The 25,740-nt window shown below is 27.5% G+C and overlaps 2 protein-coding genes across 3 annotated transcripts in view; both read right to left on the reverse strand.

The window, feature by feature from the left end:
• Nucleotides 1–298: 298 nt before the first annotated feature.
• Nucleotides 299–12,441, reverse strand: LOC107447393 (vesicular inhibitory amino acid transporter-like). Its single transcript, XM_016062303.4, has 3 exons — nucleotides 12,379–12,441; nucleotides 4,893–6,185; nucleotides 299–2,328 (listed from the first exon to the last, which is right to left on the reverse strand). Exons 2-3 carry the CDS (start codon nucleotides 5,193–5,195, stop codon nucleotides 1,129–1,131), a joined length of 1,503 nt encoding a protein of 500 aa, XP_015917789.1. The 5' UTR covers nucleotides 5,196–6,185; nucleotides 12,379–12,441; the 3' UTR covers nucleotides 299–1,128.
• Nucleotides 12,442–20,160: 7,719 nt separating this feature from the next.
• Nucleotides 20,161–25,740, reverse strand: part of LOC107447385 (tetraspanin-9) — a 66,724-nt gene continuing 61,144 nt past the window's right edge. For both annotated transcript variants that reach the window (XM_016062288.4, XM_016062289.4), the window contains 2 exons: nucleotides 24,680–24,766; nucleotides 20,161–21,959 (listed from right to left, as the gene is read on the reverse strand). In XM_016062288.4, the coding sequence (XP_015917774.1) occupies nucleotides 21,837–21,959; nucleotides 24,680–24,766 (210 nt within the window). In that variant the 3' untranslated portion in view covers nucleotides 20,161–21,836. The remainder of the gene's footprint in view (nucleotides 21,960–24,679; nucleotides 24,767–25,740) is intronic.

The following is a 25,740-nucleotide window of genomic DNA, read 5'->3' on the forward strand; positions in this document are numbered from 1 at the left end:
TAATTAATTAATTAATAATTCAATCAGCACATATCGGAAGACTTGCTATAAAAATTTAATTTATTATTGTAAATTGCATAGTTATTCTAGCCAGTGGCACAGTTTTTTTTTGTAAAATTTTTCTCATCACTTGAGTAATAACAATAGGAGAATAGACTGAACAGTTGAACACTTATATAAGCAGAGGCATAATTTTTACTTTTCCTCATACTTGGAAGAACATGGATATAGTTTCAAAATTAATCTTTATCGTGACAGTTATTTTTTCATCTGTGAGTATTGTAGTTACAATATTCTATTTTATAATATATTAGAAGATTCGAATTTCGAAATATTAATCATGAGAATTCATGAGTGTGCTTTGAAAGTATCACATCAATTTATACTTTTTAATATTATCTTTTAAGTAATTAAAATTATTGAGAAAACAAAATAATTTCAAAATTCTAAAACAAATTTAAGTTTTAAATCATTGCATATTTTGAAGCTAATGTTCTTCCCAGACTTATGTTTACATCTTCCCAGACTTTACATTTTCCCATTAAAAAGAGCGAAATTTTTAACAAATGTTTGACTAACAGCTTTTTTTAAAATAATAAATGGGGGTTTCTCGGGAATTTTTTCGAATGGAATTATGAACTTTTCTCCTTTTAAGTAAAATTTAATTGTGGCATTGTTAGTTTTTAATACAGTTCTTAATTTGCGTTTCATAATTTCGAAACAGTTTCAGTACTGAATTTAACGCAACAACTGATTGTTTTGAACTAAATAAACTTTCGTAGAACAACATATTACTATAAACTTGGATAGAAAGAACTTGTTTCTGCAGTGAAATAGGAAGTGTTGAATAGTCTAGAATGTAATGGAAGACACATATCACACTTGGCATTAGAAGAATTATAGCACCACTCCAAAACAACATCGCTGTAATTTATAGTTCTGAATTCGCGAACTCAATTTTGCTCATTTTTTTATTAAACCGTCAACATAATCGAAAAATGAATCCCCGAAGTTGTGCTTTCTGTTCAAAAGATCGTCAACTGCTCTTATAAATATAACTTATTTAAAGTCTTCTAAACATTCATTAAAACCTATACACACCTAAGGAATCAATTTGATCAATTAACTTCAAGTTGGTCTTACATTAGGATATGGTAAAGGAATATGATAAGCAGCAACAAGTGCTTTAGCTGAAGAATAAATACCATTGACTCCACATATGACACCGAGAGCTATTATGAAAGCTTCCCAAGCAACGTCAAATCTGGTCATATCATTACGTTTCAATTTCATGTGAAAGTAGCAAGGCCAAACAAAGGACAACATTGTGCCTGTAAAACTACCGATAAGTCCCATTAGTATAGCAAAATGTGGTATTGTGATGGCCATCAGCATAGTAAAGATTACCAAAAACACTCTTAAAGCAACCGCCCATATACGTAGCTCGCCATCTTGAGCTAAGCATGATGGGAATTTTGTTTTTGGTTGACCTTGGAACAGAGCTGCTTCTAGAAGATTAGAAACAGCAAAGTATGGAAGTGGGTATGACAGAAGAGCTTTTACTACTAAAATCACGTTGATAAGTATTTTGAAACCTTTTGTTGGAAGGTTATTAGTAATGACTTCTTGTGTTTCTTCGCCAAAGGTGAGAAAAGCCAACCAAGCAAAACCACCTTTAAAGGCTGCAGCAGCAATGTGACTCCAATCTAACATGCAGTGGAATTTCGATCGGTCTTTCATGTTTCCTTCTAAGCTTGGTAAGAAAATCTGTGAGGTATAGCTGAAAACGACAATTCCAATTGTAACGGGGAACATGGCTGTATCTATGGAGAACGTTACTTTAGACCATTGCCATTCTGGAGCCTTAATTAGACAGAATCCAAGAATGATTACATTAATTAAAGCGTGTGCCATGGTGCACCAAAAGCTTAATTGAGAAACGGCTGTCAGCTTTTTCAAAAATGCACACGGTAAGAGAAACATAGTGGATATCATCATCCATGATCTTTGGTCAATGGGACCTTCAGGAAATGATCCAATCATCAAATCTCCGCAGAGTACGACATATAGAATGCATGTCATAAGCAACTCAATTATTTGAGCTATATTAACCATTTTACCTCCATATTTCTCGCCAAGGCAAGTAACTGCAATGTCTACATAACTGTCTCGAACTCTTTCGAATTCTCCTTTATCGTTTAATTCATATAGGCATGCAACTAGAATTTTACCTGTATGGCAACATATGTAAGCAACGAAGACTAAAGAAAAGATGGCCCAGTATCCTCCATAAAGAACGGAATAGGGCAGGCATACAATAAACATCCCCTAGAAAATTTAAACAATTCAGTTATGCTACAAAGTATAAACAAAATAGTAATAAAATAAAAAAATTCGATGTACATTATTTCTTTTAGCTTGAGATATGAATGGTTTGGTTTAGGTAACTTTGAAACAAGTTGCATTAGCAATGCTGTTAAAATATTGGTGTTAAGTGACATACTCCGGCCAGTGGTCTATCTTTTAAACGTGCCTGTTTGTGGAAGGATTTTTCGCTTTTGGCAACATTATACCAGGTGCTTCGTACTTGTATGGTAACAAATGCATTTTGAAAGTACCTACTGGCGTTATTTGATTGGTCATTATTTAAAAAAAACCAGTATGAAGAGCTTAGTAAAAAAGGTTTAATCGTTATTTAAAAAGTAATTTCTAGAGGAAATATATAATTTTAGTCTAATTTAACTGATAGTCATTTATTTTCTAGATCTTTTACATTTCACTTTTCGCAGTGCTTGAAAGTGAAAACATAAACTCAAGATCATGTTGTGAGCCAAGGGAGTTTTTTGACTAATTTTTTCAACCAATAGCATGATTGCAAAAATGTGAGAAAATTACACACAAGCCAACTTTAATTACTAAACAAGCAGGTAGAATAATAACCTTAAAGAATAATAACCATAGAAAATTAACCAATTACTTTAATAAATAATTGGAAACTTAATTTTTGTGCTTAATTTTGTCCATAATGCTGTTCTCACATTTAAAATTGTAACCATACAATTGATAAGGAGTTTTAGTTAAACAAAATAAATAGCTTTTTGATGGTTAAGAGAAGAAAAATACTTCAAAATCTATTGTTAAAAGGCAAGAACAATGTTTTCTTTAATCAATCAAGTTTGTCCTATTATCCTCTGTAGCGAAAATAAATTACGAGCATAATTATGCAATTAAAAAAGTGCTTAAGAGATAAATCATATCTACTTTTTTCTATTTTTTTGAAGAAACATTTTAAGTACCATCTTTTTAAATTTGCTCAATAAAAACAGCAAACGGTTTTTAAATGTAAGTTACCACTTAACTCTTTTTGGAATCTTAATAGTCTTTGAGAATTATTTTCAGACTGGGATCTTTTGGGAAAGATTTAAAAAATATTTTTAATTAGTTTTACATTTTGCTTTAAGAGATCTTTTGTTTTAATCCTAAGATGGTATCTAAATAGTGACTTTATAAAATATTTTTACATGCATAGCTTGCAATGATGTGATTCTATAATAACCCGAAATTGACATGAAACAACCAGCTCTAGTTTTAGTTTCAAGTTGTATAAGTCTCTATTAAAATGACTAAGGAATAGAATTACTTATTATTTGGTAAAATCGGAAAAAAATTATAATAATTTATAAGCTTTAAAAAGCAGTGAATAGTGTTGTTTTCTTTCTATATCAAGTAAACGACTACTTTGAAAAAATAAAAAAAGGTACCACTTTAGAATAAAGCGACTACTATGAAAGAAAATGGTCTCAAGCGATATAGGAGGGTTCCAAAGTTTTTATATGTAACCTTATGGAATACAAAAAAAAATATATCTATGCTCTTCTTTACATAAATGGCAAAGCCTGACGACAAGGAAATTCTGTCACGTGATGTCTTGTGGATATTTTACGTCGGCATTGTAATTTGTATGAGTAGAGAGCAGTATCTAATCGTAACTATTGCTGGGATTCAAACCAGGAGTCGAGTGTTTTATCTTTTGAATCATTTCAACTAAATTTGGGGCCGGGATAGCTTGGTTGGTAGGGCACTGGATTCATGTTCAAGTTGTCGTGAGTTCGATCCTCGCCAGCCGAAGACTCCCCATGTAGTAAATGGTGACTGATGCACGTTAAATCTGCCGAGACACAAAATCCTCTATGCTCCCATAACAAATCAGACCTCTGGGGGTACTGATCCAAGAGTTTCCTTGTCTTCCGGATTGGCTCAAAATTACAAGGCTACGGAGTTGAACATACCTGAAACCTAACCTAAAATTTAGTAAACCTAATCGTAAACCTAAAATTTGGTCGACTGTTTAACGACGGTAATAAAAAATAAGATATTTTCGACTTCTTCTTTTGAGTACTTCATCTTTTTATTTTTAATTTATTTTTATTTTATCTCAAAAAAGAAATAAGTCCAGATTTATAGCTAGATTAACTGTATATAAGCTATGGATGAAAGATTATAAATTTTGCAGGAGAGGAAATGACCATCCTATAATTATCCAATCACATGTTAACTAATTAACTCATTAGCTGTATTGAAAATTTTATTTCAACTTATAACATAATAATGTAATGAGTCCCCATTTATATAGCTGGATTAACTGCATATAAGCCGCAGGTAAAATATGTGCAAAAAACTAGACTGTTACAGTATACTGTATGCAAAAGAGAAAATGAACATTTTAAATATTAACCATTCAATCACATATTACAATCTATTAGCTTTATAGAACATTGTATTTCAACTTGTAACTTGTTTTTTAGTGCGCTTAATGTGTATAGTTGCCCCAAAGATTCTAATATAAAATGTTTTAAAATTTTCTCTTACAAATAGTAACTAAAATCACTTACCTGTATAGCATTAGTAACATTCCAGCCTGCTTGCCATTCATCGATTTTGCATCCTTTTCCGCCGAATTCACCCTCAAACTCCCCAGCCATGTGTACTTCCCCATCGATGTTATCATAATCTTCTGTTCCAGCAATTCTATGCTTCGGTTCATCAGATTCATCTGTATGTCGGAAAGATGACATTTCTGTATCTGCCTTGCTGTGGCCATGTTTGGCAAAGTGATCTAGTTCAGTTTTATCTCCACACGATCCTGGTAAATAGGATCGGACGGTTTGCCACGCGCTAAAGATGTGGTGTGCCATTTTGGTTGATTAGATGCTTGTCGCTTGTATTGATAATCCTAGTTTTTTATTATGTTTATATTATCAAAAATATTAAACATATTTTATTGGAAGAATTTGAAATATATCACTATCTATTTAATTGCCATTTAAGTACAAGAAGTATGTATACAAACATTAACACACCTCCACTAATTAGCATCAAACGGTAAAACGAGCGATACTTTTTTGAACATTTGGCTTTCTTATCGCCAAGTTTTAAATTTTTCTTGAATTTCAGTATAACCATGGAAAAAGTTTCCTAACGTTGTTACTTGTGTTAGATCAAAAACACTTTTTTTCTCGTTTGCTATTACAATTTGTAAATGGAAGACGTTGAATAATGTATCATTTCAAACGTGGAAGACAATTTTAATTTCGTTACTCTTTGAAAGAGGATATTAATGATCATTCATTGATCATTCTTTGTAAGCCTGTTGACTTATTTGCTGTTAATAATATAATAAGATGAAAAGTGATAGTCAGAAGTCAAAACTGTGGCATCGATGAAAAATAAATCTTTCAGCAAAATACTGATAAATTTATTGATTTCTTGGAAGACAGGTGTGATTTTTATATACATCAATGTACGTTTATGATTCTTAATATGTAAGACACATGTAGAAGAGTGTTTAGATTATTTCCCACTTCATTAAGTTTTGTTTATACTTCTTCAAAATGATATTTGAATTTTAGTGGCATTCTTCTTTTTGCGCTTTCTTAGTAAACAAATACTTTGTTTAAAAATATTTAAAAAATATTTTACTGAAATCAACTATAATCAGCGAAAAGTTAATATTTTAATATTTGTATCTGAATTAATAAAATTTTTCACCAAATTTATCTTTTGGCACAAAAAATATTCAGGTAAATTGCAGGCTAAAGTGAAAGAAGGTTCAAGCATAAGTTGTTGATTCATTTGTAGTCTTGTAGGATTTATGAACTATTTTTGGAGATGTTCTTTTGTGAAATCTGAAAAGGTCAAATGAAATTGTTTTATTATTTTCAAAAGTGAATTAATGTAATAAAAATTACCACTGAAAAATAAAATATATGCGAAAAAACTAGAACTTTATTATTAAATATAATTAAAACTTTAAGCAGAAATTGTGTTATGGACAGTTTTTGAAACGTAGATCCAAATTTTTATTTTAAAAATTGTAAGTTATAAAAGTTTGCTTTTTTACCCATCATGTACCCATCAATAAATTTAGTTTCATCAACGAACCCTTTACAAAATATTTTATAATTAAAATGGACCATTTACGGCATTTTTCATTTTAAAAATTAACCAATCTGAAAATACTTCTTAACGGAGTTGACGAGAAATTTGTTTTATTATTTTTAAACTATAAAATTTTCTGCAAGACATGTTTCTGTGTTTTGTTCAACTAAAACAAGATCTTATTTTCCCATGTTTACCTTGCTAAAACGAACACAATTCTACGGTAATTTTAGATTAAGGAAATCATATTACAAAGCAGGACTGTATACAAAAAGTGTTTACAGATTGCTGATGTTAGAGATTTTTCACAATTTTATAAAAATTGATCGTTCTGTAAACAATTAAAATTAAACTGGAGTCAAGTTAAAAAAGGGATAATTATTTTGAATTCCTTATTTATTACACATAAATTTGATCACATAAGAAATATTTACTGATAAATCTAATTTGTTGCCTATCGAAAATATATGTCTGTGTATAAAAGAGACGCAAATATACAATACAAAATGTTGTTATTTAAAAAAGGAAAAGTTATTTAAGAAATTTAAAAAAAATATTAAATTTGCTTTGAAGTAAATTGAAACGTGGATGATTTTGAATGAAATTTTAGAACAATAAATGAAAATAGTAAGTTATGAGTACGAATTAATCTGTAAGAATAAACAATTTTAGAAAGAAGCTGGCCTAACTTAACCTAATATATTACCAATCTAATTAACCTACTAATCTAATATTTCACTTTTTTGTCTGAAATTGTTTTCCTAGACTTAGAATTATATAAAATTTGAACGTGAAGTAGCTAAGTAGCTTTTTAAAATTTTCTTTCTACTATTGTATAGTCCTTTTTTGTAAAAACAAAAAGTGAAAATTAACTAAATAATGTATAAAATAATTTTGTTGTTGTTTTATAACAGAAGGAAATCATTTTCAATACTTAAAAATTAAAAAAAATAAAACAATTTAAAAGTTTGAATTCATTACTTTTTTCTGAAACTATATCAATATAAATTTAAATATACCTTTTATTCATATCAAAAATGAAATAAAATGGAAGAAAAATGTAAAAAAAAACTATTTAGATAACATTCAGATTATCTAATAACAAATCTAACAATAACATAGTAAACAATCTCAGAAGAAACATTGAAAGAAGTGAAATTCAGTTATTTCAATACAGTAACTATTTAAGAATTAAATAATGCTTTGGTGTAGCATGAAAAACTGATTTTTAATTAACAACAAAATACTAAGAATTAATAATAGGACAAAAACTAAATTTTAAAAAACAATAGTTCTAAATTGTATTGAGATATTTCATCTCATTTAAATAATAAAATATTGTTTGATACAAAATTGTTTGTTTATAAATTGATAATAATTTTTTTTAAATAATTTTAAATTTAAAATTTTCATGACCAAAAGGAAAAAAGCATTCTATTGCTTATTCTAGCTCTACAATGTACAGTTCTGTTATTCAATTTCGTTTTAGAGCAAAAATGTTTAAAAGGTTTTTCACAAGACTTGCATAATGTTTTGAGTATTTTTTACAATTGATTGATTATAGTTGCGAAATGTCAACAAAGAGCTTTATATTTAGAGTTCTCGTTCTATTTCTTTTTGAACTACAATATTTAATATTTCTTTGGTTATATTTTTGCATCAGTTAAAATGAAGTAATATTAAACTTGTAGTTTACTTCATTTACATTTTAAAATTCTGTGTTTAATAAAATTCCTTGTAATTGGTTAATCATTGAATAATTCTATTGTAACGAATAACATTGCCAACTGTTTTAAAATCAGTAGGTTCTATTTATTTGTTATTTAAGTATGTGTAAGTGGTGAGCTAGAATTTGTATCGTTGGTCGCTATGATGATATTTTAGAACAAAGTTTGTGTAAATAAAAAATTTTATGCTTTTTTTTTCTTTTTGTAAAATGAAATCAGAATTTTTTACTTTAATTAAGTAAAGTAGAGAACGACAAAATAGTGAACTTTCTGGTAGAGTCTCTCAATAAACATAGTGATGTATATGGGGCTTTACTAACTTTATTTTTACAGGAAAAACTTCAAGAAAATAAATTATTTTCTAACTTAATTTAACTATTTTAAATTTATTAAAACTCTATTAATATAGTTATCCAGTGGTAAATCATATTTTATAGCTAATACAACTAACTCTAAATCGATGTATGACGTCATATCTGACATAACTCCCTTTAAAATGAACCTCAATTACGTGCAATCATAAATTAAACCTCAAAGGGAAAAGTTTTTTGGCAGACGTCCAACTTTCAAAAAGGAACTATTTAATCCTGTAGATATATGAGATAAAGTCAAAATACTTTTTACCGTAAAATATTATTTCGTAATTTTTACAGCAATATTTATGTAACAAGAGTGATTCTGGGATATTGCTGTAATTATTACGATATATCAGATTTTTTGCCCCGTCGCATGTTCCGATAAAAATGGATTTTAAGGTAAAAAGTACCGGCACCCTGAGTGCCAACACTTTTTACCGATCCCAAATTTTTACACTGTATTTTTTTTCACTTTATTATTTGTAATTAAATAAAGTTATACTTATAAATAAAATTAAATTAGTTTCCATAAGTTAATAGCTCTTACAAACTAACTAAATACTGTCTATGCAAAACTAATTACCATGTTTAAGGTTAAGTATTTTAATAATTCAGATTTATTTTTGCGAAAGTTTAACTATTATATCAAAGTTATTAAGGTATTCTGCTTCCTATTTTTCACTCTGTGCAAGTATAATTATTATTAAATCATAAAATGTGCAATTTTACACATACTAAGAAACTGAAACTGAAAACCTGAAAAAAATTAAATATTGAGGTGCTAATTTTTTAATGTATTAAAAATGAGAAATTCATAATTATTTTCAAACAACTTCGGATGAGATACACAACAGCATTTAAAGGAACAATTACAAATTTTTATGAAATAGCCTCTCAAGTAGAAAGCATTATGTTGACTGCGAAATAACGCTAGAGAATTTTCTTACCTTTGGTTTTGTAGTAATAATTGTAATTCAATACTTATGCTAAAAATTGGCATGAAGTTCAAAGAATTAGCATCAAAATGTCGCCAACAAAAAAACATATGAATACGAGATCGAATAAACAACTGAAAAACCCTTTGAAAATGTCACTTAAGATTCAAATGCAATATGTCAAGTTGTTTTCTTTTTTTTAAGAGAATGCAAAATAATTGTTACAAGGCCAAAAAAATGTTTTTATATCTATCTATAATAAAATTAAAATTCTGTTTATTGATGTTTAAGTAAAGCTCATATTATTTTGCATACTACAAAGACTAGTATTATTTTTAAAAGAAAAAGACCATTTTATGAATTATTAAATTCATATTAAATCATATTAAAGCTATATAGATATTTTGAAATTTTTTAATAAAACTCTAATTTATTTGTAAACTATAAGCCAAAAATTGATTTTTTGTGAGAAAGGAAACTTTATTATTTAGTCAATTGATAAAGAATTAAAGTAAAATTAAATAAAGAATAGATATATATTATTATTTGTAAACGTTAAAGTGAAATGAAACATTTCTTTGAAAATTGTAAAGCCAAGTATGTGGCTACCAAATAATTACCAAAGCACTTCGGCAAAAATTACGGACTATTTCGGTGTTTCCGTAGAACATGAAACACTATAATTTTTTTTAACAGATTTCGGTATTTTTGACCTTTCTTAATGTATGATTATTTGTATTCTTGCTTTACAATTACTTGTAACTATAATTACTTATATTCATTAAACATAATTACCTATATAGGTAATCACGCTTAATGAATATAATCATGAGTATTGGATCATAACTATGAATATATTTGTGGATCATGATCTCCTGTCTTCCAGGATCATAATTACATGCAATCATGATTACGTATATTCATAGTTATGAAATACGATCTATGAATATGATAATATTCATAGATCATATTTCTTTTAAAAGATAATAAATTTTATTGTTTTAGTGCCAAATACTCTGATATATTTACGCAAAAGTCACTGAGACATGAAAACGAAAATGTTTAATACTCTAGGCTCTTTAATTATTTCAATATACGAATTTTGTTTTAAAAATAATAAAATACAAAATAAAATACAATTTTCAAAGATTTTTAAAATTGTCAGCAGTAGAGTGTAATTATAATTTCAAGTATTTATTTTACAACATTTTTTTTTATCTTTGTATACGAGTTATTTTTTAATATCAATTATTAAAAAAATGAAAAAAAAAGAAAAACACTAAGAAGAAATTTAGAAAAGATTTTATAAAATAAAATTTAGAAATAGCTTAAAGGATGTATAACAAAAAAAATTTTTTAAATTTCATATTTTAATTCGTTAAGAAATATTCCTAATGAATGAGAAATTTAAAGTTTAGATTTTAATTTCAGAAATTTCTTAAATATCGTTACTTGTTCATCAGAAAAATATAATTAACACTTTTCCTTAAAATTAAATTTTAAACTATTTTTTATAAATTTTATATTAAGTGAAAACATAAATAAGAGGGAAAGAAAGCAAAATAGAGAGTAAAATAACTCATATTTGACGTTTTATATATGAGTGGGTGAAATGAAATGACGCGTATGAGTGAAATGAAATGACGTAAATTAAAAAGTACTACTTTATTATTTTAAAAGTATTACTTTTAGAGAGCTACTTTATTATTACGTTAAAAGTATTACTTTATTCAAGTTAGTAATACTTTATTATTTAGTTTTAGCTTTATCGCAACAACATAAAAAACAAAATTTGATAGAATTAATAGGAAAATTATTTTTCTCCCCATTTCTATTATTTATTGAAAATATTATGGAAATCAAAAGAAATTCCAGTAAAAGTGCCGGTACTCAAAAGGCCTGTACTTATCACCGTAAGATCTATTTTTAATGGACCATGTTACGGAAAAAATCTCATAATTACTGTAAAATCACTGAATAAATCTAATTAAAGAAACATTACTAAAAAAACTACGGTATAATATTTTACGGTAGAAATCGATTTTACTGCAAAATAAATTTTCCAGATGACGCACCAAGAATTTCGGTACTTAAAACCGTAATTTCATTTAGAATATTTTACAGTACATGTCAATATTGAAAAATTCTTATGTGTCCTTAATTATTTTTTGTACGTTTATCATTTGCTTGTTGGTGTATGAAAAGTTTATAAGATGAGTAAAAGCAAAAAAAAAATTACATCAAATTTAACCAAAGATGCTTTCATATGTATAAATATCAGATGTATTTAAAGTAAGGAAAACTTGATGATTTAATTTCCAAAGTTTATGCCTTTTAATCTAGAGATACTTTGATTTTTTAGAAAAAAAACATAAAATTTTTATTATTACCTATTCCGTGCAACGTAGAAGCATTTTTTTCTCAAATATTAATTTGAGCAATAATGAGATTCTCTTTCTTGAAGTAATAAAACTTAAAATGCATTTTCTGTAAAACGTGTCTCTTTATAATTATTCTAACTGCAATGTTAAATTACACGATATTTCGGCAGTTTTTCAAAACCTTTATTAGATTTTTGAAAGATTGTTTTTTAGCAGAACTTAAATAACGCAATTGATGGATTTCAAAAATATAAACTGCATACACTTTTGTAGAACGAAAAAATAATGAAGAAATGATTTAAATTCCCTAATCAATAAAATGATGCAAAATTAAGCAAGAAATAGAACGAGCGTTTAGAAACTTTTCCGAAGCCTAGTTAGGCATAAAGGGATTTTACCCAGTCTTTCAAAATTCGTTACATATTTGTTAAAAAAAATATTGGATAATCCAAAAAATAATTGGTACTTTAAAAGTATAGTGGTACCGATTAACGAATAATAAATAACTTGGATATTATAAATCGTTTCTAAAAGAACTTACCTTGTATGGGTAGCCATAACTTTCCCTTTTCCCATTACATCCGGGCTATCTCCTTATAGTTATAAAATTCCGATGCGGAAGATGCAGGGACGCGCATGCGCGCCATCATTTCTTCGAGAGTACCCCTAAAATCGGGAGCTGCGCAAGCCTAGCATCCCCCATTTCATTCTGCAGTTCCCAGAACGGGGAAAAAAGAAATATAGGAAAAGTATTTTCCTGACTACCGAGAACATTTTTCCCACTCCGGAAACGTGTTAGTCAGAGAAAACTCTTTATAGGTTCAGGAGCAGTTCGGGAAAAGTCTACCCAGCAAAATGGATATGCTTTAAGGTCAAATGCTACGAGTCTACTAAAATCGTTTCCATTTCAGTAATTTTTAATTAATAGGTGAAAAGGATTTTTAGCAGCGTATTTTGCCAAGAATTTACTATGAGAAAAGTCACATTTTCTGGGATAGTTTAGAAAATAATTTTAACAGTTATACACGGTATGAAATTTTGGAGCTCGTAGATATAAATATAATAATAGATCAAATAATTATAATTATATATTATATATATATAATTGTAATTATAATTATCAATATAATTATGGATCAAATTGGCTAAACCTTAACCCTTTGATGTAAAATTTTTATTAAGAATATTTTTTTTCTTACTTTTTCATTTTGTATTAAGTTGGGTCAAAAGAAGTTAAAAATATTATACTTATCATTTTAATAATTTGTGTTTTTGAAATATAGCATGACACACCGGTATCTTTTTCTGGGTTAAAGGTAAAATGTTCCAAGAACTGCTCATTTCCGTACAGTAATTTTTCAAATTTGTATTTATTAACAGTTATTTAAGATCTAAGAAAAACAGTTATTCATCATTGAAATTTATTTCATTTAAAAAATCAATTATTGATAAATTTTTGGACATGAATGAAAAAAATATCCTTTTCCAAACTAATGCTTTTATATTTTATATTTCAGTACAAATATAATTCCTATTGAGCGTCAGAAAAAAAATACATAAAAGTGACATCGGTTTCTCATTTGCGTCAAAGGGTTAATATTGCGCTATGTTGAACCATATTATCGTACTTGAGCTATATTGAGCAAGTTGAACTATATTATGGTTAAAACTGGGTAGAAATAAGGTTTAATTTATCACCTTATTGAGATAACAGAAAATTAGTCCTGTATTATGATTTAGCCTAGAACCAATTTTTAGTAGAGTCTACAATAACAAGCCATATTTTAAAAAATGTGGCTTAGTTATTATTTGTTCAGTAGGTTTAACATATCGATTTATTTCTGTTTTATTTAAAGCTTAGTTATCAAATTAATTTTAATTTTGCAGTTTTTAAATTTATTTCTTCAATGGAATTTTTAAATTTTTTTTGTCCCTTTCGTCATCGATTCACAATATACCTTCCACTTCATGCATGAAATTTAAAGTCAAGTCTTCTTCAAAAATAAATAAAAACAAAAAATTGAATTATGTTGAATCATTTGAATACTCTGAGCAATTTTTTCCTAATAATTACAGACTATTATGAATTACGGACTATTATGTATAACCGTTATTAATTTCAGGCTATTATGTATTGACATGAGCAAAATAGATATGCGGAGCAAAGTAATATAAATTTTAACATTTCTACATTCAAAACTTCCAAACGTCTCACTAGTATTTCGCATGATTCACAGGGGGGAATACAAATGGATTTGTTTGATGAACTTAAATATCTACGTGATATTAATTACTTGTTAAAAACGACAGAAAACTAAATTAACAATGTTTGAACACAGTTTAGGAGAACTGTTTTAGGTTTGATTGAAAAATACATTGTTCATTTTTTTCCATCATTAACGGAAATATGGGGAAAAAAAAGAGATTATTAGGTGATATTTATACACATTTAGGAAAAAAAAACCTTTGTAGATAGCATGCAATATCAAGAAAATATTTAAAAGATATTTAGTTATTTTAAAGACCATTTAAAATTAGATAAATGAATATTTTATGCTTGCAGCCAATCATGACATGTTTTTAGATTTTCAAAGTTTAGCGTCTTAAAAATAAATCTTAGAATTTTTATTATGCTTTGGGATGGAACTCATAGGCATTTGTTTTATGAGACCTATTGGCAATAGCAGGATTTTTGAACTTTATTTTAATTTTTCAAAAGCAAAGAAGTTCCGTGAGGACATTGTTAAATGAATTTTGAATCTGTATAGCAACTCTTCAATATTCTAAAAAACTGCTCTTTAGAACAGTTTTTAAGAGAATGAACAAGTTTTGAAAGGATTAGCATTATGATTTAAAACTTATAAAGACTTTCTTTTATGTAAGGGAAAAATTCTGATTAATTTTTTGAATGTTGATTTCTTTTCTAACTTGATGCACGTGAGGTTTAAAAGGAACGATGCATACATATTACACAACAAATCAAATGCCTTATAGACTTATTATTTAATAAAATCTTTAACATCTTAAGCTTAATATTTCTTAATCTTTAATTTACTTAATCTTTTAAACCTTTTCTCCTTATGTTTATAATTAGAATATATTATATAGTATATATTATGTATTATTTATGTATATATATTATTATATATATTATATATAGCATATATATTATATAGTATATATCACATATTATTTATTACATATTATATTATATAGTATATATTATATTGTACATATTATATAGTATATATAGTATTTAATTTCTTAAACTTGTATGATCTAATTGTTAAACAGAATAGAAAAGAATGACAGAAAAGAATAACCAGATTTTAAATATTTATATTTTTTAAAAATATAACAATAAGTATATTATAATAAGAAATACACAAAATTAACGAAAAATGATCCAAGTTTTTTTTCCAGCCCCATGTGCTCAAAGTCTAACTTCATTGTTATATGAAAAACATCTAATTCTTAATTAAATAAATTCAATTATTCTTGATGCTGTTAAAAACGCAATTAACTTGTTGGGAGGGAAGTTATAAACAATGTCAACCTTCATCTATGAAATGGTACCCTACCATAGAGTCGAGTTAACATGTCTTATATACTAGTGATTTGGAACTATATGTTTGTAGTGGTAGATACACTACAAGCCCTTGTTATATGTTTTCGGCATTTATAGTTCATAAAAATTATTCTAGGTAACTGTGATTTACTCTTAATCACAATGCCTTCATGATCCCCAAACCTTACGCAATGTCATTGATGAGATCACATCTAAGCAGAAAACACTACAGGACACATTGTTTTGCACGGTATTAGGAATTATTGAATGTGTGTAATAAACTAAATTAAAGATAATTGTTTATAGTATAAAATAGGTGTCACGCATTGAATACTTGCACTGAGATAAAAAGTATGGTCAAAACTAAAAGATTACCATGTTTCACGCTTCATGGAGACACCGAAATGCCAGGTAATTCTTACCGAAGCGCTTTATAAATAATTTCGGTAAAATTAACTATAAAATAGAATTTAATAATATGCAATAAAATCTTATTTAAATGGGTAAAATTTGGTAATTTCCCTTAGAGCATAGAACAAAAACTATTTATTCGGTTAAATTTATATTTCTGCTTTGTATTTTTTTACAAAATCTGTGGTAATAAGAATCATTATTTTGAGAACCAGAATTTTCGGTAAACCGTTATTGTACAAACGGAAAAATTACCACTCGTCTCTCTCATATTTACATGGTTTTTCTCACTGTAATTGAAATAAATTCACAACCAAGGTGTAAACTGGAATTAGAAAACTCACAGGCTTTCAATTCCACTCGTCTACCCCATATTTACATGGTTTTTCTCGCTGTAATTCAAATAAATTCACAACCAAGGTGTAAACTAGAATTAGAAAACTCACAGGTTTTCAATTCCACTTGTCTCTCCTATATTTACATGGTTTTCCTCGCTGTAATTCAAATGAATTCACAACCAAGGTGTAAACTAGAATTAGAAAACTCACAGGTTTTAAATTCCACTTGTATCTCTCATATTTACATGGTTTTTCTCACTGTAATTCAAATAAATTCACAACCAAGGTGAAAACTAGAATTAGAAAACTCACAGGCTTTCAATTCCACTCGGTTCCCCCATATTTACATGGTTTTTCTCTCTGTAATTCAAATAAATTCACAACCATGGTGAAAACTAGAATTAGAAAACTCACAGGTTTTCAATTCCACTTGTCTCTCTCATATTTACATGGTTTTTCTCACTGTAATTCAAATAAATTCACAGCTAAGGTGAAAACTAGAATTAGAAAATTTACAAGCACTCATGAAGACAAATTAAGTTTGAGGAAATTTATTTATTACATAAATATTGCACATCGAACAATTTATGTACATAAATAGATCAATGATAATTTTTTAAACAGTTCAGTACAGTATTGTAAAAGCACATACACATTCATAATAATAACAGCAGTTTTATGAACGAAACTATTTGGTTACGAACTGTTAAATGACAGATAACATTAAATTGATTTTAATATTAAAGTTTTTATTTTTATTCTTTGCAGGATTATCAAGCCTTAAATTTTTGATGATTGACATACTTTGTGGTGTTATTGGATAAATTGTTTTATTAACTATACATATAATGTTACAACGTTTGGCTACAGGAGAAATTCTTGAAAATATATTATTAATGGTTTACTATCATATTGATTCAATCAACCAATATCTTATTCAATCAACTCAATTTTAAATTGAATATTAAACGCCAGTTCAATTAAATAAGGAATTAAACAGTAGTTTAATTAAAATTAATGTAACAGATTATATATAACAGATTTTAGTGCTTTAGATTGTAGTTACAGACTATAGGTGTTTTTGTCTTAAGATAAATGTTAATCTGAAATGATTTATTTCAATCTGCACTAATAAAATGTATATCGTTTTCAAAAGAATATTTCTCTTAAAACGTTTGTACATATTTCCATTAGGGTAGAATTTATACACATTTGTTTATGTTATTCACAGTTATTTGCTTTTAAAATACATTATATGTTTAATATATAAGTTAAATGTACAATATTATTGATAATAAATTATAAGTTTAAAGACAAATCGTTGCACTAAAGCGACTTTTTTGATGTTGTAATGATAATAAAAATATAACACATAATATACGTTAATCAAACTTTATTGAAAAATAATATCTTTAAAGGCGTTTACTAATTTTTGGAAAACATGTTATAAAATAATATTACTGTTCACCAAATTTAAAAATAAATATTTTTATTATTAAATTATAATGTTTAGTTGAGTGTATCAGTAGAATTTCATGGTATTTAATGATTCATTTAGAAAAATAAACCGTAGAAACCCATAAACGGATTTTAAGAGCATTCATTAAACAAAGGTAAATATAAAGAAAAGGTTTCTAAAGAGTAGTACCTTTAATAGTAACAGGCATATTTATATTATTTTTCCTATTTACAACATAAAAATAGTTTTATAGACTTTTAAGTATTTATATTATCGTCAAAAATAAGTATTTACATCATGATTATCTAAAAGATAGAATATATATTTAAAGATATACGGGATTTACATTTTTTAATACTGTTTAAGATTATTAACAACGATAATGTGATTGTGCCTCTTGATTGGAATTCTGAAACATTTTAAAAGCTCTACTATATAATTTTGCATGTAAATACAGTGTAAATATATTCTAAGTTAGTTCATCTTCATAATCAACTAATTTGTAGCAGATAAATGATTTATTTACATTACTGTTTTCATTAATGCACTACATGATTGTTAGACTTTAAGATGATTCGTATTCAAACATCTAGTTTTGATTTAGGCTATACGATAAGAAGATTCACAATAAAATCTTGTTTCTATAAAGCATAACAATCAATAACATGATTCTTGGTTAAAAGACATATATATTTACAAAAACACTTATGGAGCAAAGTATTTAATAAAAGATTAAAATTTTGTGACGTTTATTTTGATCTAAAAATTTCCCATACGTGTTGAAAGTAAATATAAATGTGCTTCAGTGCTATATACATTCTTCTGATGAACCAGTATTTGATTCGAAAAAGATTAAAATATTTTTTGAAGCAAATATATAGTTATATAGGATTTCTCTATGATTTTTTAAATTTCGTAACTTTTATGATTAGCAAATATGAGACAGCAGTATTTTTTTGCAAATGAAGCTTAGAAAAAAAATTATTGTATTAATTATAAAGGTATGATTTATGTATATGATGATTATATAAGCATCATTTATTAAATTATTAATTATATATAATGGTATGCAATAGTCTCTAACCAGATTACTTTTCATAACTTTTATTTCATTTCTAATTGTATAAAAATGAAGTAATAATACAAGCCAAAAACATTTGAAGACCACTGTTGGTATTTATATAGCTATCAATTATTTTACTTGAATATGAAAATGAGTGATTTAAATGATCAAACAATCATGAGCATGTGCATTGAGTTATGAAAGGTAAAAATAATGTAGGGGCAAACTTCTGGAATTTCAATGAGAATTCAAGTGCAGAATTTTTACAATGCCATATTTTTTGCGTAATATACCTGAAAATTTATTTTCTGTTACATTTTCATTGACTAATTTCTGTTTCTTTAAAGTTGTAATATTATGCAAACAATGAAATATACAGATAGGATTTTTATGTAAAACAATCTATGTTTTAATGAAAAAATTTCTATCGAGTTTAATATTTTATGATAAAATATTTAATTTTAACAACTTTTAAACTGTCCTAACCAAACAATCAATTTATCCGTTTGAGCTTTTATTTTTTGTAAAAATATAATGTATAACTAATCGACTGATTAACTTAAAAACTATTCAACCTCAAATCTAAAGGCAGTTTTTTTCATTACTTCATTTAGCTTTTATCTTCTAATAGATTCTGTAGGTAAGTACAAATATCGGAACAAAGAAAATTGTTTAATAATCCCTTAGTTTCTTAAATCTTGCTTAAAACACTTACTTAATTTGAAATTATGAAAAAAATTTCTAGAATTTAATTTGTTTTATTCTTTTTTAATACCAAAATTTATAAGCAATTTTTCACGACAAGAATAATTGTAATTCCTAGTGTTTTTACACAAATAAATTATTAAAGAATAATGCTTTTTTTTGAAAACTTAATATTTTATTTACACCAGTAAGAAGCATAAAAGGTACAAAACGATTTGCAGCTGATCATAGAAAATTTTAAGTAGTTGTTCTGTTATTTAGTACAACATTAAAACTGTACATTAAATAATTTGAAGCAATTAATTGATTTTTCTGTTTCGAATTTTTAAAGCAAGCAAGAACTATAAGAATATTCTTACAAATGTTCAGTTTACGAAACTGTATTGAAATATACTGATAAATCATAGTAATTTAAATTATGTAAATACTGGATTTTACAGGTTCTATATATAATTTCAACATGTTTATAAGCGTTACATTATGCAGCACTTTTCAACATTACTGAAAATTCATAGTAAAAACCATATTAGTTTTACATGTACACCATTATAAATATAAATTGTCTTTTTTTTGTTGTTGATTTTATGAAGTCATAAAGAAACTTTTAGTATACACTGACAAATTAGAATATAAATTTCTAAAAAAAAATTTTTTTCAATAAAAAATTATTATTATTTTTTATTATAAAATATACGCAAAAAGTTGTTAAATATTACGAAAATACTTAAACACAAATTTTAGTTAAGATGTACTCAAGTACTATGAAATATTGAAGGATATTTTTGATTTCTAACAACATAAATTTGTTTGAACAATAAAAATGTTTGTTGGTTAGAGAGGTTATATAACATAAAATCAAATTCTGTGCATCTACTGTAGATACAATTGCATTAAAGTCACAAGGTCAGAATTGTAATAGAAATTATGCAATCATCGACAGTAAAATTGCGCTATGTTATATAGTATTTATTCATTGAGAAAATACTTAACTAATAAAATTGCCATACAAATTTGAAATTATTCTTAAAATAATGATTTTCTAGAAAATATTTCAGTCATTAAAATTCAGTTCAGTAAAGGCCAATGTTGAGTTGATAAAAATTTGGAATGACTTATAAAGTTCAAACACATTCAAGTCAGTCACAAATGCAAATATTTGGCAATCAATTCAGTTGAAGAGTCACGTGATGTACATTGCACAAACAACTACGTCAGAATCACGTGGTGTAGGGACGTAAGGATCATATGATACTTCCCCAACACTATAGAATACTGCTTTAAGACATTTTTACACAACACATTAGTTAACTATATATTAAGATGAAAAATTGAGTATTTCATGCATGGGTAAAAAATTAAAAGGACTGCACGTTATTCGTTTTATTTCAAGCTTATATATGCTAATTCTGGAAGGGGGATGTTAATTCCTGATACAAATACATCAATAATCTGAGCATTGCATTTATGCGTTTTATTTATTTGATATAATTGAGTCAAATCTCGTAATGAGTAGTTTTGTTTACTGGAAAAAAAATAGACACCCAGACGTTTTTTCATCATTGATGAAATTATTTTCTGGGTAATCCTCCAAAGAAAATTTCGTTAAATAGCGAAAAATCAATAACTTTTTTTTGTTTAAGGATACAAAATTCGTTAAAAGTATTATTGCGAGCTATTGATTACACCAATTAATTAGGGAGTACAACGTAAAATAAAAAGAGAATTAAGTGAAAGAGTATTTAGTCAATGCCAGAAAAATAACGTAAAAAATTTGCTTGAAAAGGGAGTGCACTGAACCCTGTACCATCCCATTATTAAATGCAATCTTTTTTAGAACCAAGTAAACAAAATTATCAGTTAACTCCCTGATTGCGATGAGATGACACACGATTGAGTTCAGTTTTGTCAAATATATGTGAGTTCGTCGTGTTTAAATAAAAAACACGTGGCTTTATGACAAAATGACTGACAGAAATTTAGGAAATATATCCCAAGAAATGCTGAATCTTCAAAAATGAGTTTTTTTCATAACTGAGAGTGTTTTACTTCCAGAATGGTTTTTAATTAAGTTATCTCAAAATGTAATTTTAAAGTTCAGTAGAAAAACATTTAATTTGAGCTATAGCAGCAATAACTAAACCACGCATTATAAGACACAGAGACAGTTATATCAAACAAATACAAATTGTAACCAAATCGTGTAAAATAACGCAATTTTATGAATTACTTAATCCCGACAGAATCAGCATAGGGAAAATCAGTCTTGTGACATGCAGTCCCTTTATGGGGAGTGAACAACTTCTGTTGATGAATAGGTCTATGTCTGAAATCTTATGCACTTCAAAATTGGTCCCTGCCGCCAACATTTTTCAAGTCTTTGCTTTCAGACTTAAAATCTTTCTTTGTAGTGATGACCAGTAGTTGTAGTTTTGACTACTTTTCCTGATGGGGATAGTCAAAAGTAAGGTTGAGGATGATGATGCATAGGATCAACGTCAACATCTAATGATTCTGAAGAAGATCGTCTTGATCGTCCTAATTGATTGATTAAATAAACAGCAAACAGAACACTCGCTACCTAAACAAATATAAACTACAGAGTTAGTATCAACTTATGGAAAATAAGGGATTAGAAATAGCAAATTCTGAAAAAGGATATCTGTGTTATACAACTGGAGTACTCGTGTTATACAACTGACAAAGAAATATAACTTACAATTCCATTATTAAATTATTGATTTTCAATTTATTTTTTGTTGTAAAACTTATCATACATTTAAATAGTAATCAATTATTAGAAAAAGGTGGAGAAAATAATAAATAATGATATTTATTGACAAAAGTTTAGAGTACATAATCAATATTTTGAAGTGAAACTTACAAAAACAAATTAAAAAAGCATTAGGAATAGGAACCACAATCGAAATAGAATGATTAATTGAAATACGGTTTATGAAACAGATTGTCATTTTAACGTAAATAAGTGACCCGTAACACTGGGGAACAAATTTTTGTTGTATTTATGCAAATACTTGATCTTGCCAAATTCGAGTGAGGGATTTCAAACCTGACATTAGTTTTGTTCCAAAAGCTACAGATGTTTTTTAAAATGATATTTTTAATTTATTTTTTATCAGAATGTGCAAGTTTAATAACGATACATATATTAGGGGATCACATAAATGCTGCTGCAAACTTCTGGTAAAGTTAAGGCACATCATCACAAGTAAATTCGTATAGGAATCCAAGCCCGGAAATGTAGTCGTTTAGGGCTAGGGGAGATTCCATATTATGACCAGTTCAGAAGCACACGAGGAACACATAATAGGGGAACGTCCCCAGATGTGTGTGATAACATTTCCGGACATGGATTCCTATGTAATTTTAATCTTGGTGATGTGCCCTTACTCCCCTAGAAGTTTGTTGCAACATTTAGTCGAGTTCCTGTTATATAAATCGTTTTTAAACTTGCGTATTTCGACAAAAAATAGACTAAAAATGTGATTTAATAAACAAACTGGAGCCTGGAGATAAAAACTGAATGCAAATTTGAAATCAGTCTCGTGAAAATATTCAAATGCGTTAAAAAATCTCACGCAGCAATAAACAAACATTTCCCCAATGTTAAGGATTGTTCCCCAATGTTAGTTTAATATTAAAACTTCGTCTTCTTCTAACAGCACTGGTTGCCAGACATGACTGTCCCAAGCAGCGCTACGCAGTTTGAATTATCATGCACAACTTGAATTATCATGCACAACTACTCTCAATCTATTAACTCTCACACTGCTCAGACCCTCTTCCATATTATTTAACTATCTCGTATGTGGTCTGCCTCTCTTTTTCTTTCTTTTTGGATTGAGAAAAATTATTCATTGTCATATGTATTGATATGATCAAGCAATCCCATCTGTTGAATTTTAATAAATTTAAGTATATTTGGTTCTCTATATGAGCTGTTTAGCTAAAAGTTGAACAGTATTTTCCACTCATTTACTGCACCAAAAATTCTTCTTAAGATCTTTCGAGTCACTCTTAAATAGCTGTATTTTTTCCCTACTCAGGTATATTTACTGGAGTGGTATGTTATTCCTCTGAGAATATTGAATTAACAGAATTAAGTTTCGGTTACGTGTTGGCAACATGTATATTTTCTTTTACAGATAATGTGAGTGACGTCATTCTGTGAATCACTAAGTCACGTCGAGTTACTATGTTATTGTACTCGAGTCATGCACTGCGTCACATTTCTATGTTTAAAGTTAATTATTTTTCAGTTGTTTGCGGCATCGAGATGGTATTGCATTTAATAAAAAATAATTAAATCTTCTCATTTTCTCATATGACTACCCACATTCACTCAAATATGTGCACAGCCAACAATTTTGATTTGAACTCTCCTCTTAATCCAAAATACCAACTATTATTCATAATTATTCTGTTGTTAATTTTTGTTTCAGTTTCATTATTATGGCTTAAAATAATTCCCAAACATGTTAACTGATCATTAAAAAAAAACATACACATTTATTTTTAGTCGCGATGAACCTGGTCTTTTGCTTGTTCTTCCCAATAAGTTAGTTTTTTCCTTATAGGCAAAGATTTGTATCTGCAATCTCAGACATTTAAGAAGCTTTGATCAAACCTTTATATTAAAACCAGTAATAATAGCAACAATAGTTAAACTAATAGGCCTAGGATATATTTTCATTTTGTATAGCATGCTAACAAAAATGCGAAAAAATATCAATCAATACACATCAAGGAGGCCCAAATCATGATTTTTCAATAATAATTTGCATATTTATAAGTGATTTATTAAAAAAAAGGGTTGCTCGTAAATAATACATTGCAAAAAATTCAAGATGAAATTATCGTAAAAAATACCGGTATTCAGGATGCCGATACCTTTTACCGTAAAATTTATTTTTACCGGAACACGTTACAGAACAAAATTCTAATATACAGTAATTTTTACACTAATGACCACCGCAAAATCCTTCATTCACTCGAATCAAATAAATATTAAAATTACGGTATAATATTTTATGGTAAAAATAGATTTTGCGGAGAAATGGATTTCATGAATGATGAACTCAAAGTTCAGGTGATTTGGTCCGGAATTTTTTATAGTGCTGGTTTAAAATAAATTAATATTATTCCAACTTTTATAAAATAATTCACAAAAACTGATGTTTCTTTCGTTAAAAGTATTGAAAAGTATAAAGAACAGTGGTGATATAATCTTACATATTATGCCCAAGTATTAAATTCATCGAAAAGTAAGAGCTTATGTACCTGAAACAGGAGAATTCCTCCTAAAGATCCTATCCATGTATACTTATTCATATAAAACCATTCCAGTAATCTCTCTTTGCAACCAATCTACAAAATAAGAATTGATTAAAAAGGTACAATTACAAGAAAAAAAACAATACCAATAATAGTATTTAAACCAAAAAAAAGTACTTTGAATTTCATAATGAAATTGTTTTTTAATGATGTCAAAATCCTAAAAATATTGACAAAAATTAAAACCTAATAATTATTTACTATTTTTTATATTTATTTTATTTAATGATGGTCCAAAAAGTTTTGTTTTGTAAGGTATGAAATTTATTTCCCCATTTTAAATAACGTAACGTTGCATGGAAAAATATTAACTTTGAACGAAATCAGTTAAATTGTTCTTGAGAAAACAAATTCCATGTAAAATATTGCGTTGTATAATTATTTATTACTTTTCATTGTTTAATTTAATAACAGCCCAAAAATTTCTGAACGAGGCATAAAATTTATTTAAAAGAATACAAAAATTTTTCAGAATTTTTATGACAAAATGGAAAATGTGAAAAGAATCGGTGGAATAGGTCTTTCAAAATAAGAATTTAAATATACAACTTCTTTCAGATGAGAAATACGCAAAAAGTAAAATTAACATTGATGGGTAGACACTCTCGTGCTCAGATATTGGAAATAAAATTGTGGTTACCTCCCATATTTTCAGAATTACAAATCTTTCGAAAATTAAGTATTTTTATTCATAAAAAATGCATTGTGTCTGATTTCGCATCTTAAAATAAGGTTTGCAATAATAAATTAGCATATTGTAGGGTATGCTGTTGTAGTTGTTGTTGTAGTTCATTTACGTCGCACTAGAGTTGCACAATGGGCTACTGGCGACGGTCTGGGAAGCATCCCTGAGGATGATTCGAAGACAAGAAATCACAATTTTGATCCTCTGCAGAGGGGATGGCACCCCCGCTTCTGTAGCCCAATGACCTGCACGCGAAGTCGAGCACTATACGGTAGAACAGTTTAACGAGGACCCATACCGCACAACCTCGGTTCCTACGCAG

The sequence above is a fragment of the Parasteatoda tepidariorum genome, chromosome 10 (genome assembly GCF_982258835.1).
Source record: "Parasteatoda tepidariorum strain Cologne lab strain chromosome 10, Ptep-v5.0, whole genome shotgun sequence".
Classification (NCBI taxonomy): domain Eukaryota; kingdom Metazoa; phylum Arthropoda; class Arachnida; order Araneae; family Theridiidae; genus Parasteatoda; species Parasteatoda tepidariorum.

Bases quoted from the DNA above. Each gene is read 5' to 3' on its own strand.
- LOC107447393 (XM_016062303.4), bottom strand. From the start codon at position 5,195: ATGGCACACCACATCTTTAGCGCGTGGCAAACCGTCCGATCCTATTTA. The intron at 2,329-4,892 runs GTAAGTGATTTT...TAAATTTTCTAG, and splicing joins ATGTTACTAATGCTATACAG to GGGATGTTTATTGTATGCCT.